The following is a 15,553-nucleotide window of genomic DNA, read 5'->3' as shown; positions in this document are numbered from 1 at the left end:
CTCCCAGAAGAAGCAGGGAGTCATATGGAGCTCCCACCATGAGCTATATGCCATAAAGCACAGTACACGGATGCTACAGGAGGAGGCAGGCGGCCCCTAGACGGAGTGAAGCCAACACACTCACTCAAAGATAAGAAAGCTCTCTGTGCTTTGGATTTGCTAACTTTCAAGCGGCACTCCTCAAGTCAAAGTGCAAGAGCTGGTGGGCTTTAACCATCTTTGTCAGAGATCTCCGACATGATAACAGATTCGTCGATTTCACCCTCCCACTCTAGTCTGGTGCAGCTAAAATTCTAGTCTGCAAGTTTCACCTACTTAAATCTTGTGAGTACAGTGCTGAACAAAATAGAAACTAGCTTTCTAATCTGCTCAAAAGTGAGGTGATTTCTATCCCATATCACCACCTTTGTCACTCAAAAACAAAATGGAAAACCTCTTTTTAGTAAGTAATCACAAACAGTATCACTTCTACTCTTATAATAGCAGCTGAAAGGATTATAAAGTTATTAAAATGTCCCTTTTTTCATTAGCACAAAGCAGGTGATCTTAAACTCCTGAAGGTAGGGGATGGTGACGAATACAGGTGATTTAAGCAGTGTGTCTAAGGTTACCAGGGCAACTGCTGATTATTACTGAGGAACTCCAGTGCATCTCCATAAAGGTCAGGAGTGAAGGTTTTTCCATCATAAATTCTGCTTTAAAATGGAGCTTTTAAAGGAAATTGGGTAGACAGCAGATGGAGAATGACAGATGATCAGGGGAAATAACTATCTATAGCTCAAAGATAACTGAACTACTTAAATTTCACAATGTCGGTTGGGGGTTGTAGGAGGGGTTCAAGAGTAGCTGCTCAATGCTAAAATGTACTTTCTGCTTTCCTAAGTCAGGACTTGCCAGTTTTAGTAAGAAATCTGAAATAGTCCAGAGGCTGACTGGAGTCACTCAGCTCTCTGAGAGCTCAACCAACTCCATCAGATTTCCTTGGCTGTGCTATGAGTTACCACCTGGGGCCCCGGACAGGCCAGTATGGAGAGGAGTCATCTGATCACTGAAGAAATGATTCAATGACCTTCAATTCATTTATGACACATCAAAAGCCAACACCTGCTTGGTGAAGAACTTGTTCTTTTGTCAAACAGTATCTCATATCCCTAGCTATAGAGGATTTAAAACATTTATTCAATGTTAACAAAAAGAATCCTTTCTCATATCCATAGCTTTGGTTGTTGGTACCAGGGACTGAACCCAGGGGCACTTAACCACTGAGCCACATCCCTAACCCTTTTTTTGCATTTTACTGAGAGACAGGGTCTTACTGAGTTGCCTAGGGCCTCACTAAATTGCTGAGGCTGGCTTTGAAATCATGATCCTTCTGCCTCAGCCTCCTGAACTGCTGGGACTGTAGGCATTCACCATAGCACTCAGGTATAAGCCATAGCTTTAAGAAAATGAATAAATGGTGGTTTTGAAACTAAGCAAATCTATTTTTAATTACTCTTTTGAAAGCAACAGTCAATGTGGCACATGTAAACAATTCCCACAGGAGAAAGAGGTAGTGTGGAAATGAAAAGCCGGTATTCCTGCATCAGACCCTTGCCCCATCTGCTTCCTCCAGAGGTTACCACACATTCACTCCCCTGGATCTTCCCAGATATTTTAGGCATGTTCACATACTTGTCTTTAGTCTATACCTCTGGATTCTTATATAAGTAGCATTACATAATATGAATGGTTTTCAAATCTAGCTGCATATCAAAATCACTTGGGAAGCTTAAAAAACATGCCAAAAAATTAGACCCTACCCCAGATCAATTAACTGAGGCTCTAGGGACAGAGTTCAGGTGGGATGGGATGGACTGGGATGCTAATGGGAAGGCTGGCTTGAGAACTATAACTACACACTGCTTTGCACCTGTTTCCCACTTTATGTACCTTTGAAGGATATTGTATATTAGCACATAGAGAACTATCTCATTTCTCTGCTGTACTGGCCACTGTTCTAGCCTATAATTTCTTTAGGGAATCCTTTCCTGATAATTACTGTTGCTGTTTCCACTGCAACTATGCTAGATATCATACTTGTTTCTCCAGATACACTCTCCCACCTACCTTCTTCTCTGGAAACAAAGTATGTATGACATCAGTAGGGCTTCTGCACCCTTTGACTTTCAGTTAGCTAGTGGGGAGCTTTTGCAGATTAGCAGGAAAGGATGGAGAAGGCTTAGGATTTTACTCCCTGCTTTGAGGACACCTCCACCTTGCTGTGATCCTCGACCAAAGGTCACTGCACCTTTCAAATTGCTAACTCTATCCAACATTCTCCACCCTTAGATTCTGGTACCATTTTCTACTTGTGTTCCTTCAGTCCAAGGATGACGAGACTGATTGGCAGCTACTAGACTTGGTGTAGTATACTGTCTAATTGGACTCCCCTGCACCAATCCTCTTATAAATAAACCCTTCTTAATTATACTATTTTGATTATGCTGATGTTTCTTTCTAGGATGCTAATCCATCATTCTTGGGTGGGTATTACTACCTAAATTTGTGAACAATATCATCACTTTTTCTTTTTCCCCTGAAGACATGGCTTCTCCTGCATAGGGCAACTGGAGGTGATAGGGTAGTCCTGAAAGCAGCTATTATCCATTTTTCTGAGCATTTTGTTATCAGCCAAGAAAGAGCCCCATCACCAACTATTTTTAATTTGTAAGAAATATTCAAAGGAGTATTGAAGTAATGTCTTGGTGAGAATCATACTGCCTCCTTGTGAAGGAAGTTGAGAGACCCTGGGAGAGAATTTGCTAGAGCAAATGCACTGAATGACTAGAAGCCCGAATTTCAGAATGACTTTTTTTCAGAAACTGTTTTCCTTTTTGCCATAAAGGCAGTCAAATTAACACAGAATCATAGGCTGCAGAGGAATTCCGGAGGCTAAATTATTCCCCAGTGAAGACTCAGATTGCAATTAGTTTCCAGCATAATTAATGTAGTTCCAGTTGCTCCACCCAAAGGAGAAACAATAGGGTAGGTGGCTTGACAAGGCTCCCCGAGATAAACACTCAGCCTGTTGACTTCTTGAAAAGAGCTTGTAGTCTGTCTGGTAAGGGAGTGCTTCCACTGATTTCAGTGCATTTTACTCTTTGTAATTAATTCAGTTTTAGGTATTTCAATTCATTTTTAAGATCTCAATGTTTTGAATCTGGGTTGCTTTGAGTCACTCAGGGTCAAACAAGCAAAAATAAATATTGAGTGTCCATCTACTGCAACTGAAAGAAAGCAGCACTGGGGCCTTTTTTATTGCTGGGGACCTTAAAGTAAACAATAAGGTAACAAAAAAAATAGTCATATGTTGTTTACTGACAGGGATATTGTAAAGGTTTGGATGTGAGGTCTCCCCCAAAAGCTCATGTGTGAGACAATGCAAGAAGGTTCAGAGGAAAAAGGATTGATTGGGTTATGAGAGCTTTAACGCAATCAGTGAATTAATCGTCAGATGGGATTAATTGAGTGGTGACTGAAGGCAGGTGGGGTGTGGCTGGAGGAGGTGGGACATTGGGACATGCATGGGTTAGGAGTATATATTTTGTATCTGGGGCGTGGAGTCGGTCTCTCTGCTTTCTGATCATCATATGAGCCACTTCCCTCTACCAAGCTCTTCTGCCATGATATCCTGCCTCACTTTGAGTCCTGCTGTTGGTGGATTGAGACCTCTGAAACTGACCCCCAAATAAACTTTTCCTCCTAAAATGATTCTGATCAAATCTTTTAGTCACAACAGTGAAAAAAATCTGACTAAAATAGATATTCTGAGAAACGCATTGTTAGATGATTCTGTCATTGCATGAATATCAGAGTGCAATTACACAAATTAAGACAGCTACAAGGTCACTAGGTGATATGATCTTATGGAACCACTGTCATATACACAGTCCATTGTTGTTGACTGAAATATTATTGTCTGGCACATGACTTACAGTGGCAACCTATGTTCACTGACTGCTTACTCTGAACCAGGCCATGTATCAAGAAAGCATTATTTCACCCTTACCCTGAATATAACCTTGAAGGTAGGTATTATTATTATCACTTCATAGAACTGATACTGTCATCAATTTCTCAGAAGACAAATGACTTGCCCAAGTTTATGCAGTTAGGAAATGGTATAGCCAACACTTGATCCCTCCAGGTAAGGGGTCCAACTCAGATCTTGCCTGATGATACCTCCTCCTACTTCCTGCATCAGTTTGGGAAACACTAACTTAAAAATGCCAAATTTTTAAATCAAGTGTCCATGTTGATCATATCCATCATTTTTAATATCATATACCCTTGAGAACTATTCTACTATAATACCAGTGTCTTGATCTCATCCTGTTCACACCTAGTAGGTGTTCAATACACATAGTTGTTGGCTTGATTGATGCATCCACCCTCTTTAGATTTGTGACCAAGAGACATGCATTTGCAAAGCAGTTGGCTGGGCTTTTTTGGGAAGTCTGAAAGTGCAACACTGGTGAACTAATTGAGTTCCTCTGAAAAGCAAACCCCTGCTCAGCCATAGAAGCTATGATTGATCTCAAAGGCCAAGGGCAGGGCTCTGTGAAGGCCACTACAGTTGCTACTACATGGACAGAGAGTGTCTGTGATGACACAGGCTTGGCCCTAAGAGCTTTAGAATGAGGTCAATTCCAATTTAATTTTATTATTGCATTACTGGGATTTGAACCTGGGAGTACTCTACCACTAAGCTACATCCCGAGCCCTTTGTTTTAAGACTGGGTCTCACTAAGTTGCCGAGTCTGGCCTTCAAACTTGAGATCCTCTTGTCTCTACCTCCTGAGTAGCTGGGATTACAGGTGTCTGTCACTGTACCCGGCTTCAATTTTATTCTTGTGGAAGTCTATCAGCCTAACGCTCTATGTCACTGTGCAGATCAGAATCACCTGCAGGGTTTGGTGAAACACAAGAGTGCCAGGCCCCTGCTCAGGAGTTGCTGATGGAGTGGGCCAATGTAAAAATCTACATCTTACAAGCGTCAGGTGATGCCTACGATGCTGGACCTGAACCACTACTTGAACTACTGCACTGAGCTCAGACAGTTCCCTGGAAGGACAGTGTAATAGACCAGAGGAAGGCTCTGAAGGATCTATGGCTTTCTAGATTCTTAATGCAGAGGGTTAAAAAACAAGATCCTGAGGCTGTATCCAACCTGGAATACTTCCCTAGCTAAGTAAGCATCTGCCTCTTGGATTCACTAAAAAGGTTTAAAAACCAGTACTTTAATGTAATTTTCATTTATTCAATTTAGAATGTGAATCCCCCAATAAGATCTTCCAAACTACATATACAGTGGGAGAAACAATTCCAAACTAATCCTACCTGAGAAAAAATGGCACTTTAGAGCTCCTTCAAAGCTCCCTTACAGGCAAAGTACTGCTGACAGTCATGCCAAATCTTGAGCCCATTTCCTTCCCTAAAAAGTCTACCCCAAATTTTAGATTTAAAATGCTCAACACCTAGACACACATATATGGTGTCAAAAGGCATTTGAGGGCAGATAAATTCAGAATGATATTCATTCATTCATGCCTTTAATCAAACCTCAAGGCTTTGAACGTGTATTGTATGCCATGGCAAATTTGGGAATTGTTTTAGATTACTTAGGAAGATTAATAAATTTATAGAGAAAAAGAGACCTTTTATATGGGTGAACATTACTTAAAGGGAAAAAGTACAGGAAATGTGAAGGGAAATATTTTTCCATCTGTGATTTCCATGCTGTTGGAAAATTGGGATGTGTGTAGGCACTGTAACAGTACCTTCCCTGCCCTGTCCCAAGTTCCCCCTGAATGACAGGCTGTAGAGATTCAAGTGCCACTGACAGCCCAGATGCTTGGGAAAGAAAGCTTGCTGTGTCATGAAGCATGAAGGGTGCCTCAAGCAGTTTTTATATTAAAGAGAGAGGGATGGGGAGGGAGAGGGAAACCGCTAATAACCAAACACATTTATCCAATAGAAGTCAGATGGATCACCCATCAGTAATCTCTATAATCACCCATGTGAATCCCAGCTAGGCTCCTGATTGGAGAGGGAGATATCATTTGGGGGAAAAAAAACTGACATGAGGCCACTCAGAAAAGACAATATGGCACACCAATAACATTCTCCTAACACATCAAGGGGATGTTACTTGGGGAAGCTATAGCTGTGGCAGTCCCAGTAGCCTAAGGTGACAGAAGGATTAGGCATTTCCTAGAAACAATAGGGAAGAATTTGGGGGGGGGGGAGAGAATCACCAGGGGGACTGTGAGCAGGAACAAGAAAAGGCAAATGATTCCTGGAGAAAACCATTATGCTTTCAAGTTATTGCCAAATTTGCAGGTGAAACTGTCTAAAGAGACCTTTTACATTTGCAGGTGGGTGAGAAGCAGATTCCTCAATCTAACAGGGAGATCCTCCTCTGCAGAAAGCTAATCCAACCAGACAGGAAAACTTCCTCTTTCAAATGCCCACATTTCAAAGAATGACAAATAAAGACAATTCTAGTAGAATAATAGTTGCCAGTCTAGGTTTAACTCCTTTGGCATATAATAGCAATGAGACAAAAAAAAAAATTACCTTTCTTTGTAAAAAAATAAATAAATAAATAAAACCCATTAAGAATTGCTTGTTTAATGCATATTATTCATTTTGAGGTTCTTTTAGTCTCAACAAATAACAGCTATACACAGAGCCCATCAGATACCCCATGGGATTTGGAGGTTTCCATATTGTCCAGGAACAGGCATGCCTACCCCAGCTGGTCTTGGATCAAGGCAGGGCTCTCTCTGCAACAGCAGTTCCTCCGTGCATTGATAGCTCTAGCCCTGGACCAACAGAGAGCTCCAGTCTCAGATTAGATGTAGGGAGCTGTAGGGAAACGTGAGAGCAACAGTGGGGACATTTTTTCTGCAAAGGAAAAGTAAATACCAGGGCTGAGAGAAGAGAGAAAAAGAAAAGAGTGTGTGTGGAGGGAGTTCTCTTGAGATAATATTTATAATAATTGCTGTAATTCAGAGTGCTAGACATGCAAATAAAATACAAAGGATGACCTCAATCTCCATGCCACCTTTCTGAGGGAACTGAAGTGGAGAGAGTTAAAGGAACTTTCTTCCTTCTCCTCCAAACCTCTATTTCCTTCACCATGCATTAGTATTCTCCATAGAATTCCTCACCGACTAATACATTAGACACAGATTTTTCTCCTGTACCCACTAGAATATAAAATCCATGGAAGCAGTGGGCATAGTAGCCCACATGTGTAATCCTGGGTAATTAGGAGGCTGAGGCAGAAGAACCACAAGTTCAAGGTCTGTCTCAGCTATCTAGCGAGACCCTGTCTCAAAATAAATAAATAGATAGATAAGATAGATAGATAGATAGATAGATAGGTGGGTATGTAGCTCAGTGGTAGAGTGTCTCTGGGTTTAATCCTCAGGACAGACAGACAGACAGACAGACAGACACACACACACACACACACATCCATAAAAACAGAACTCCCCTCCCCCTTCTTTTTGCACTGAAGTTTGAACCTAGAAGTCTGGTGAATGCTAATACATACACTCTATCACCAAACTACACTTTCAGTCCCTCTAAGTTTCTTTTCAAATCACTGTACCTTCAGCACTGAAGTATAACACTGACTCCCAATAGGTATTCAGTTTATAGTTGTTGAATGAATGTTGACTGAATAAGCAGAAGATAAGTAAAATTTTAGAGACATCTCTCTAGGAAAGTTTCCCCTACATTTCATCAGATAGCAGCTGAATCAAACTAAGGAGTCAAGCAAACAACCCCTCCTGGAAGCAACCCTTGTTTATCCTTTGGATTCCAGGGTCTGCTCTCTGTCCATTAAGATGGGAGAGGATGATTGATTCTGGCGGAATATGCAAGCCTTTGGCATGTGCACATCTTTTAGGTCACCAGAAATAACTTGGAAGTGTGTGTGTGTGTGTGTGTGTGTGTGTGTGTGTGAGAGAGAGAGAGAGAGAGAGAGAGAGAGAGAGAGAGAGAGAGAGAGAGAGAGAGAGAGGGAGGGAGGGAAGGATGAGGGAAAATCAGTTTTATTTATGACACTACTGAGCAGTTAATTTTTAGAGGTGGGGACCACTTAGGCAGGGAGACTTCAGAGGCGGGGCTCACCATTGGTGTAATCAGCCCTACCCTCCTAGACTTCTTCCAATCTTAACAAGCCCCCTCACCCTCACCACAGTGGTATGAAGAAAGCATTTGCCTATGAGTTTCTAATCTGGGGAATTACTGCAATATGTTATGTCTCTGGTGGGACATCCTCTGACTTCTTTCTCAGTATTTATTTACTTTCTCTTTAAAAATCAAGATCTTCCAGGAAGGAGTTGGCACCATGCCATTTCTACTGGTCCTTGTGGAAGAAGAGGGGGTTCTGTAAGCACCCACTGAACTGCCTCCCTTGTTGGAGGTAGGGCAGTCACATGTCTTCCACCCAGGGAGTAGGAGCTGGGTGTGTTCAGAGCCAGGGACTGATCCTATAGCCAGCCTGTGTTGGTGCCAGGATTCAAACCCAGGGTTTCCTGCTTTTCAGTCCAATGTTTGGGCCATCTTTCTTGCTTGCCTCAGCCATTAGCTAGGAATTTTGTTTTGTTTCTTAATTTCTTAGAATCTCAGCTATGAGTCATTTTCTTTCAAAGAAGATTCCGAAAAGTGAAAGGCTAGTAGTGTCCACGTGGCACAGTGAGAGCTTTCCCCAGCTCTATCTCACCCAGGCGGCTCAGCTCCATCCACAGGCAGTGGCCTGTGACTCCGAGGTCACAAAATCATAGGCCTGTGTTAGTTAACTATTGCTGCACATCAAACCACCCCAAACTCAGTGGCCTAAAACAGCCACAATGTATTATCTAACATGAGTCTATGGGCCGACTGGGCTGCTCTTCAGTGCGTCATGCCTGGAATAACTCATGTCACTTCGTTCAACTAACTGGTTGCCTGGGTATGGGGCTTGGCTGGGAGAGCTGGGCTTCTCTCTCCAATGGTTGTACATTCTCACAGAGGCTAGGCTGGGCTTCTGTATGTGGTGGCTGGGTTCCAAGAGGATGAGAGAAGAAGGTGCAAGGCCTTGTGGCCAGGGCTGGGAAGTCATATGGTATCACTTCTACCACATTCTGTTGTTCAAAACAAGTCCCAGATTGAAGGCCAGCTTAAATACAAGGGCTTCAGTTCTTAATGAAAGGGGCAGAAAAGATTCTGGGCCATACTTAATCTATTGCATGTCAACAGGCAGAAGATCTCAAGGAGTAGAGCAGGCTAGTGTTAAGATTAGAGGAACCAAAGAGCATCATCTCCAACCAAGTAACAACTGGGTTTGGTGTAGTAGAATTTTCTACCTTTTCAAAAGAAGATGGAAATCTGAATTTAAAAAAAAACATATTAGACTTTATTTTTTTAAGGCAGTCTTAGGTTTATAGAATAATTATTGCTAAATATGTTTCTTCTCCCTCACTCCATATTTCCTCCCAATTATTAACATCTTGCATTAGCATGGAACATTTGTTACAACTGATGAACAAATATTAATACAGTAGTATTAACTAAAGTCCACAGTTCGTATTAGGATTCACTCTTTGTATTCTATGAGTTTTATGGGTTTTGACAAATGCATGTCTGTATCTACTTTTATAGTACCATGTGGAAGAGTTTCACAATGCTAAAAATGCCCTGTGCCCCAACATTCATGCCCTTTCCACTCTTTCTGAATCCCTGGCAACCACTGATCTTTTTACTGACTCCATAGTTTTTCATCGTTCAGATAGTCATATATTTGGCATCATACCTTTTCATAGTCTTTCTAGACAGGTTTCTTTCATTTAGCAACATTCATTTAAGGTTCCTTCATGGTTTTTTCATGACTTGATAGTTCTTTTTAATATTGAATAGTATTCCACTGTCTGAACATACCTCAGCTTATCCATTCATACTTACTAAAGAATATCTGGATTTCTACCAAATTTGGGGAGTTATAAATAAAGCTTCTGCTAAAAAAATCTACGTGGATGTTTGTGATATGGATATAAAAATTTTCAAATCATTTGATAAATACCAAGGAGCACAATTGCAAGATTGTATGGTACAAGTATGTTTAATTTTGTAAGAAATGCCAAATTGTCTTTCAAAGTGACTCTACCAGTTTGCATTCCCACCAGTAATGAGCGAGAGATCCTGTGGCTCCATGTCCTCCCCAACACTGTGTGATATAAGTATTCTGGAAGTCTTGACTATTCTAAAAGGTGTGTTGTAATGTTCACTTCTTGGTGATGTATGTTGTAGAGCATCTTTTCATATGCACATCTGTCACCTGAAAGTCCTTGGTGAGGTGTCTGTTCAGATTTTCAACCATATTTTAATTATGTAGTTTGTTTACTTATTGTTGACTTAATTAAAGAGTTCTTTGTAATTTCTTGGATACTAGTCCTTTATCAGATATGAGTTTTGTAGATATTTTCTCCCAATCTGTGGTTTATCTTTTCATTATGTCACCAGTGTCTTTCACAGGGTAGAAGTTTTTGGCTTAAATGAAGGCCAACTTAACAATTTTTCTTTCACTAAAAAGTCATCATCACACCCAAGGCCATCTAGGTTCTCTCCTGTTATCTTCTAGAAGTTTAACAGCTTTGATTTTTCACATTTAAATCTATGATCCACTGGGAGTTGATTTTGGTGCAAGGTGTAAGGTCTTTATTCAGATTCATGTTTTTGCGTGAATGTCCAGTTGTTTCAGCAGGAGGTCTGGATTTTTTTATATGAAGTGTTCTAATTTTAAAGGTCTGTTCAAGTGTTTGTTGTTGTTGTTTGCTGGTAATGGCAGGGGTGCAACTACACCTCCCTTCCCCTAATACATGATTTTAGACTGTATTTATCCATCTTGGATCATCTTCACTCCCTCGTTCCCCTTTCCTGGAATGCTCCTTCACTTACCCATCCAAATCTTCCTTAATGTCCACCTGGCCTTCATCTTACTTTTCCCAATACTTTGACCTGATGCATATGCTCACAGATATTCAGTTAATATTAACCCTTTTTTTTTTCTTTTTGGTAGTGGGGATTGAGCCCCAGAGCATTCTACCTTTGAGCTACATTTTTTATTTTGAGACAGGATCTCACTAGTTTCTGAGGCTAGCCTCTAGTGATCTTCCTGCCTCAGCCTCCCAAAGCAGCTAGGATTACAGACATGCACCATTATGCCTGGTGACAGTGAACTCTACACATACTTAAAAGCTATAAAAGTCCCATCTCACGTTGTCATATATCACTGCATTTTCTCCTTAGTCAAACTGTACACTCAGGAAGGAAAATAATTGTTTTAGTCAGATTTTTAGCTGCTGAGACTGAAAGACCCATCCAGAGGAGGGTCTTTCAACTGTACAGGAGGAAAGTTTATTTGAAGGCTCATGGTTTCAAAGGTCTCAGTCCACTGACAACCAGGTCATTCCTCAGAGCTCAAGGTGAAGCTGAACATCATGGTGGAAGAGAATGGCAGAGGGAAGCAGCTCACATGGTGATCAGAAAGGAGTGAGAGACAGACTCTGCTCTCCAGATACAAAAAATATACCCCACAGCTATGCTCCCAATGAACTACTTCCTCCAGCCACACCCCACCTGCCTCCAGCCACCACCCAGTTAATCTCATCAGGGCTCAATTCACTGATTAGATTAATGCTATAACCCAGTCATTTCTCCTTCAAACCTTATTGCATTGTCTCACATGTGAGCTTTTGGGGGACATCTCACATCCAAACCATAACAAGAATTCTCCTTTTCTGGTTTCCCCTAGGAAGTTTAGTACAGATTTGGGCACAAAACAGATTTAGCAAGATTTGCTGATGATTTCAGACCAGATGAACTTTGGTACTGGTTTATCAACTGTCCTTTGATTTTTAGGAATCTAGCTGAAAACCTGCCAAAGATTTGAACACAACAGCCTTGCCCTCCCTGGCCTGGGCAGAATGATGGCAACACTAATTCTGATGCCTGATTTAGCTTTAGGTTCATGCCAACAAGAGGACCTTAATCTCCTTGGAGAGCTAGGAAAGGTTTACCAAAGAGAAAAATGTATTATTGGAGGCACCAAAGTACACTGAGTAACAAATGTTTCTTTCATGATGATTTTTACATGGCCACGATGATCGTCCAGTTCACTGTGAAAATGCATAAATGAAATAAAAAGAACAAACAGTTTCCTGGTGGCTGTTTCCTACCTTATGCCTAAATAATCACCAAGCTAATAGCAGCCCTCTGTCTCTGCCTTTGTTTTATGGTTTCCATCTGCATCAAGTATTCTCATTCCGGGATCCCTGTAAACCTCTAACTGAACAACAGTGGAGGGAGTGAAGGGCTCCAGCTCTGGGTTCTTGGTTGGCTGTGACTGGGCCTGGTTACCCTGGCGTAGTGTGCTGACAGCCTCATCAGAATTAATTACTCAGGGGAAGTACCATGGCTTCCATCTAGCAGGAATGCCTAACTTCCATTCATGGTCCATCCAGGCAAATCTCAGGCAGAAGGACCTTGGGTTTGAGGGACAGCTAGTGAACCTGTTTACTAAACTCATAGGGGCTTTGGCATGGCCCCCACTCAGGGACCAGGCAAATGCCAGCACCAGCACTGGCACTGCTACTACCTCAAGGAACAGCCTTCCCTGGCCTCAGGATGCACAGGGGGAGTCAGAAACTCATTCAGCTTGGGGACAGAAGTCTTGTTGGAAACACACCTACACGTCTACCTCTAATCCTCTTTTAAATACAAACAAGTAGAACTATTTCTGGAATCACCCTCCCTTCCTGGGAAAGACTCCCAAATCTGCATTAAGCAGGGAATAGTCCACCTGGATGGTCTGAAGTTGGCTGAGTGATCTTCAGTATGTTATAAAACACAAATCACATGTAGATATCTTAAAATATTAAAAATCCCAAGGCTTCTCCTCTAGGACCTGTTTAAAAGATATATTCCCCCTTTCATTTAGCTGCCTAAACAACCTCTCAGTACACACTGTACTCAGTGGTGACTCAGGGGCCCTGAGTTACCAGCCGCTAAAAACAAAGATTAAAGACCATTAGTTGGTATTGGATGGCTAAAGTCAGAGGGTGTTAAGCAACCTGGGCAAGAAGTTCAACTTTGCTCATGCTGAGCAAGAAATAACTTTAGCCACTGCAAGGTACAGAAATGTAAACCAAATGGAGGAAAAGGAAGAAAAAAAAAAAAAAGAAAGGGAAGAAAATAGAATCTTCTTTAATTTTAGGAAATCAGGTATAGAAGAGCCTGAGAAAACATGCAGAAAGGCTGGGTGGGTTCCTCCGCAAGTTCATTCATAGAGAACCAGAAGAAACCCATTGCCCAGAAGATGGACAGATTCAATAATTTTAAGCTCTTGAGGCACTGGTCCACATCTTGGTGAACAGACACACTACTAAAAAAGGGCCAGGAATTAAACTTCCTGAATGTCCATACAATGTAAAGCTGCCAACAACTAAAAGAAGACCTGATTTTTCTCAAAGATTTTACCTTACACAGCAGTTACCTATCCATTACATGTACTTTTAAAGGCCATTTAGGAGTCATTTTTCCTCCCAAACATTTATTTTCCCTTAGTCTGTTCTAAGGCAAAAAATCATTAGACCCATTTTGCAGATCTGTAAATATCTTAAAGAGATGGAACCTCTGGGTGCTGTCATGCAACCATAGCACTCCGAGGGTCAGGAGAAGGCTGCTGACATGCTGGTGTCTCACCCGAGTGCTGATGTCTCTCCAAGTGAAACAACTGCCTGGAGACAATCCGCGGCTGAGCCTCAAGTTATTTTCACTAGAGAAAGGCAAAGTCAACTCTGTTTTTCTTGACTTTTATACAGCTGTAGCCTGAGAGTCCAGCTGTTCTGGTCATGGCCTCACATTCTTTCTGCAAAGGCTCTAGCTGACAAGATTTATAGGATGGTCTGAAGAAGCATGCTGAGCAATGCTGGATAAATTCACAGGGGAGAACTTTCTGGATCTAGTGGAATAGTTTCTGTGGGGGATTGGACAACCAGTAACACTGCCTGTCTTGGCTGTAGTGCCTAATGCTCAAGATGAAGCAAAAAAAAAAAAAAAAAAAAAAAAAAAAAGGCTCTTTCATAGTCTCTGGTGAAAGATCATAGTTATACTAAGGTTTGAGGATATGAAGACCCAAAGGCCAACTAGGGGCTCTTCCTTTTTGGAAGCGGGCACAGAGGTAGCACTGAACATTTCCAACATAGTCAGGGGAAGGGAAACTGACACAACATGAATGAAACATACTTGGCTACTGATCTACAGAGCTACTACAGTCCCTGGATATTTATGAAATTAAGCAAATTTCATGCCCAGCAGCCAGCACAGGCAATAGCCATCACCAAAGCCATCTCAGCAGGACAGTAAATCAAGTTCACCAAGGCCAAGAAGCAGTATGTTAAGAATAGTGACTCCCCTTTGAGATGATGATACTTTAAAAAAATCCAACAAACCAGCCAACCTCCAAGTTCAGGGAAAAGGTTTAAATCATGTTCATGGGACTATGGCCCAAAGTCAGGTGGGACCAGAGAGTAAATTCTGGCACAGTGGCTGACTGGGGCCCTTGTGTAGAAGTGGGTGGACGTCATACTTACAGTGAGTTGGGCCGGGTGGGCTTGACCACATCCAGGTCTGGGTCACTGGAGTTCATGTTGGGCTGTAGGCTGCTGCTGGAATTAAGGACACTGTTTGCATTTGATGAGACAGATTCCAAACTGGAGTTGATCATGCTGTTCCTTTGTTCCTCTGCAGGGAAAAATGCCACAAGCCCCATGTTAATATTGTATAGGGACAGTCTATTTCTACATAAAACAAAAACAGATTCTTGAAGCTTAGAAAAAAGACATAGGAACAGGCTAAATAAGAGTGAGAAGGAAAGAGTCAAAAGGAAATGGATGACATGAAAATTTGGAGCAAAGTCCCTTCCTCATCTTAACAGGATATACCTTTAATATGAGTTAGGCTTTTTCCGTAAGAGTGGTCTTGCCATGGCACCTGAAACTGTGTCTTTTTTTTGACTAGTGGGCCCCTTGCATCCAAATAGATGCCCTTGGCTTCCATGACACTTGCCTTTCATCTCACACTCTGGCCTTTACTATTAAACAGGCCATGTCCTACCTGCATTTTATAGTACCTCACTATAGAATATCTACTATTTGGCTACCAATTTCCTTATGACTCAGCCGGTCTAAATTCCTGACCCCACCCCAGACACATCCTTCTGGGTTGCCTCCAGCTTCACATATTTGATGTTTAACTGCAAGTTAATTCTTCTATATACAGGGTTATAAGAGGCTGCACTGTAGTCTGCCTACAACCAACAAAAACCCCAGTCCATGGTCCAAGCAGTCACAATCATGCTTGGAGAACGGGACCAACCCAGGAGAGAGGAAACCTGAACTCTCTTCAAGAACCCATCTCTGGTGGGTTGTGTGGCCTCAGGCAATTTCCATTTGATTCA

At 41.7% G+C, this 15,553-nt stretch overlaps 1 protein-coding gene across 4 annotated transcripts in view; it reads right to left on the bottom strand.

Annotated features, from left to right (window-relative positions):
- Positions 1-15,553, bottom strand: part of Arhgap26 (Rho GTPase activating protein 26) — a 416,502-nt gene that overhangs the window by 59,368 nt on the left and 341,581 nt on the right. For all 4 annotated transcript variants that reach the window (XM_026384432.2, XM_077800951.1, XM_026384433.2 and 1 more), the window contains exon 20: positions 14,688-14,838. In XM_026384432.2, the coding sequence (XP_026240217.1) occupies positions 14,688-14,838 (151 nt within the window). The remainder of the gene's footprint in view (positions 1-14,687; positions 14,839-15,553) is intronic.

Source organism: Urocitellus parryii, chromosome 1 (genome assembly GCF_045843805.1).
Source record: "Urocitellus parryii isolate mUroPar1 chromosome 1, mUroPar1.hap1, whole genome shotgun sequence".
Lineage (NCBI taxonomy): Eukaryota > Metazoa > Chordata > Mammalia > Rodentia > Sciuridae > Urocitellus > Urocitellus parryii.
Note: the sequence above shows the minus strand (reverse complement) of the source record. Positions and strands in the feature narration are given on the sequence as shown.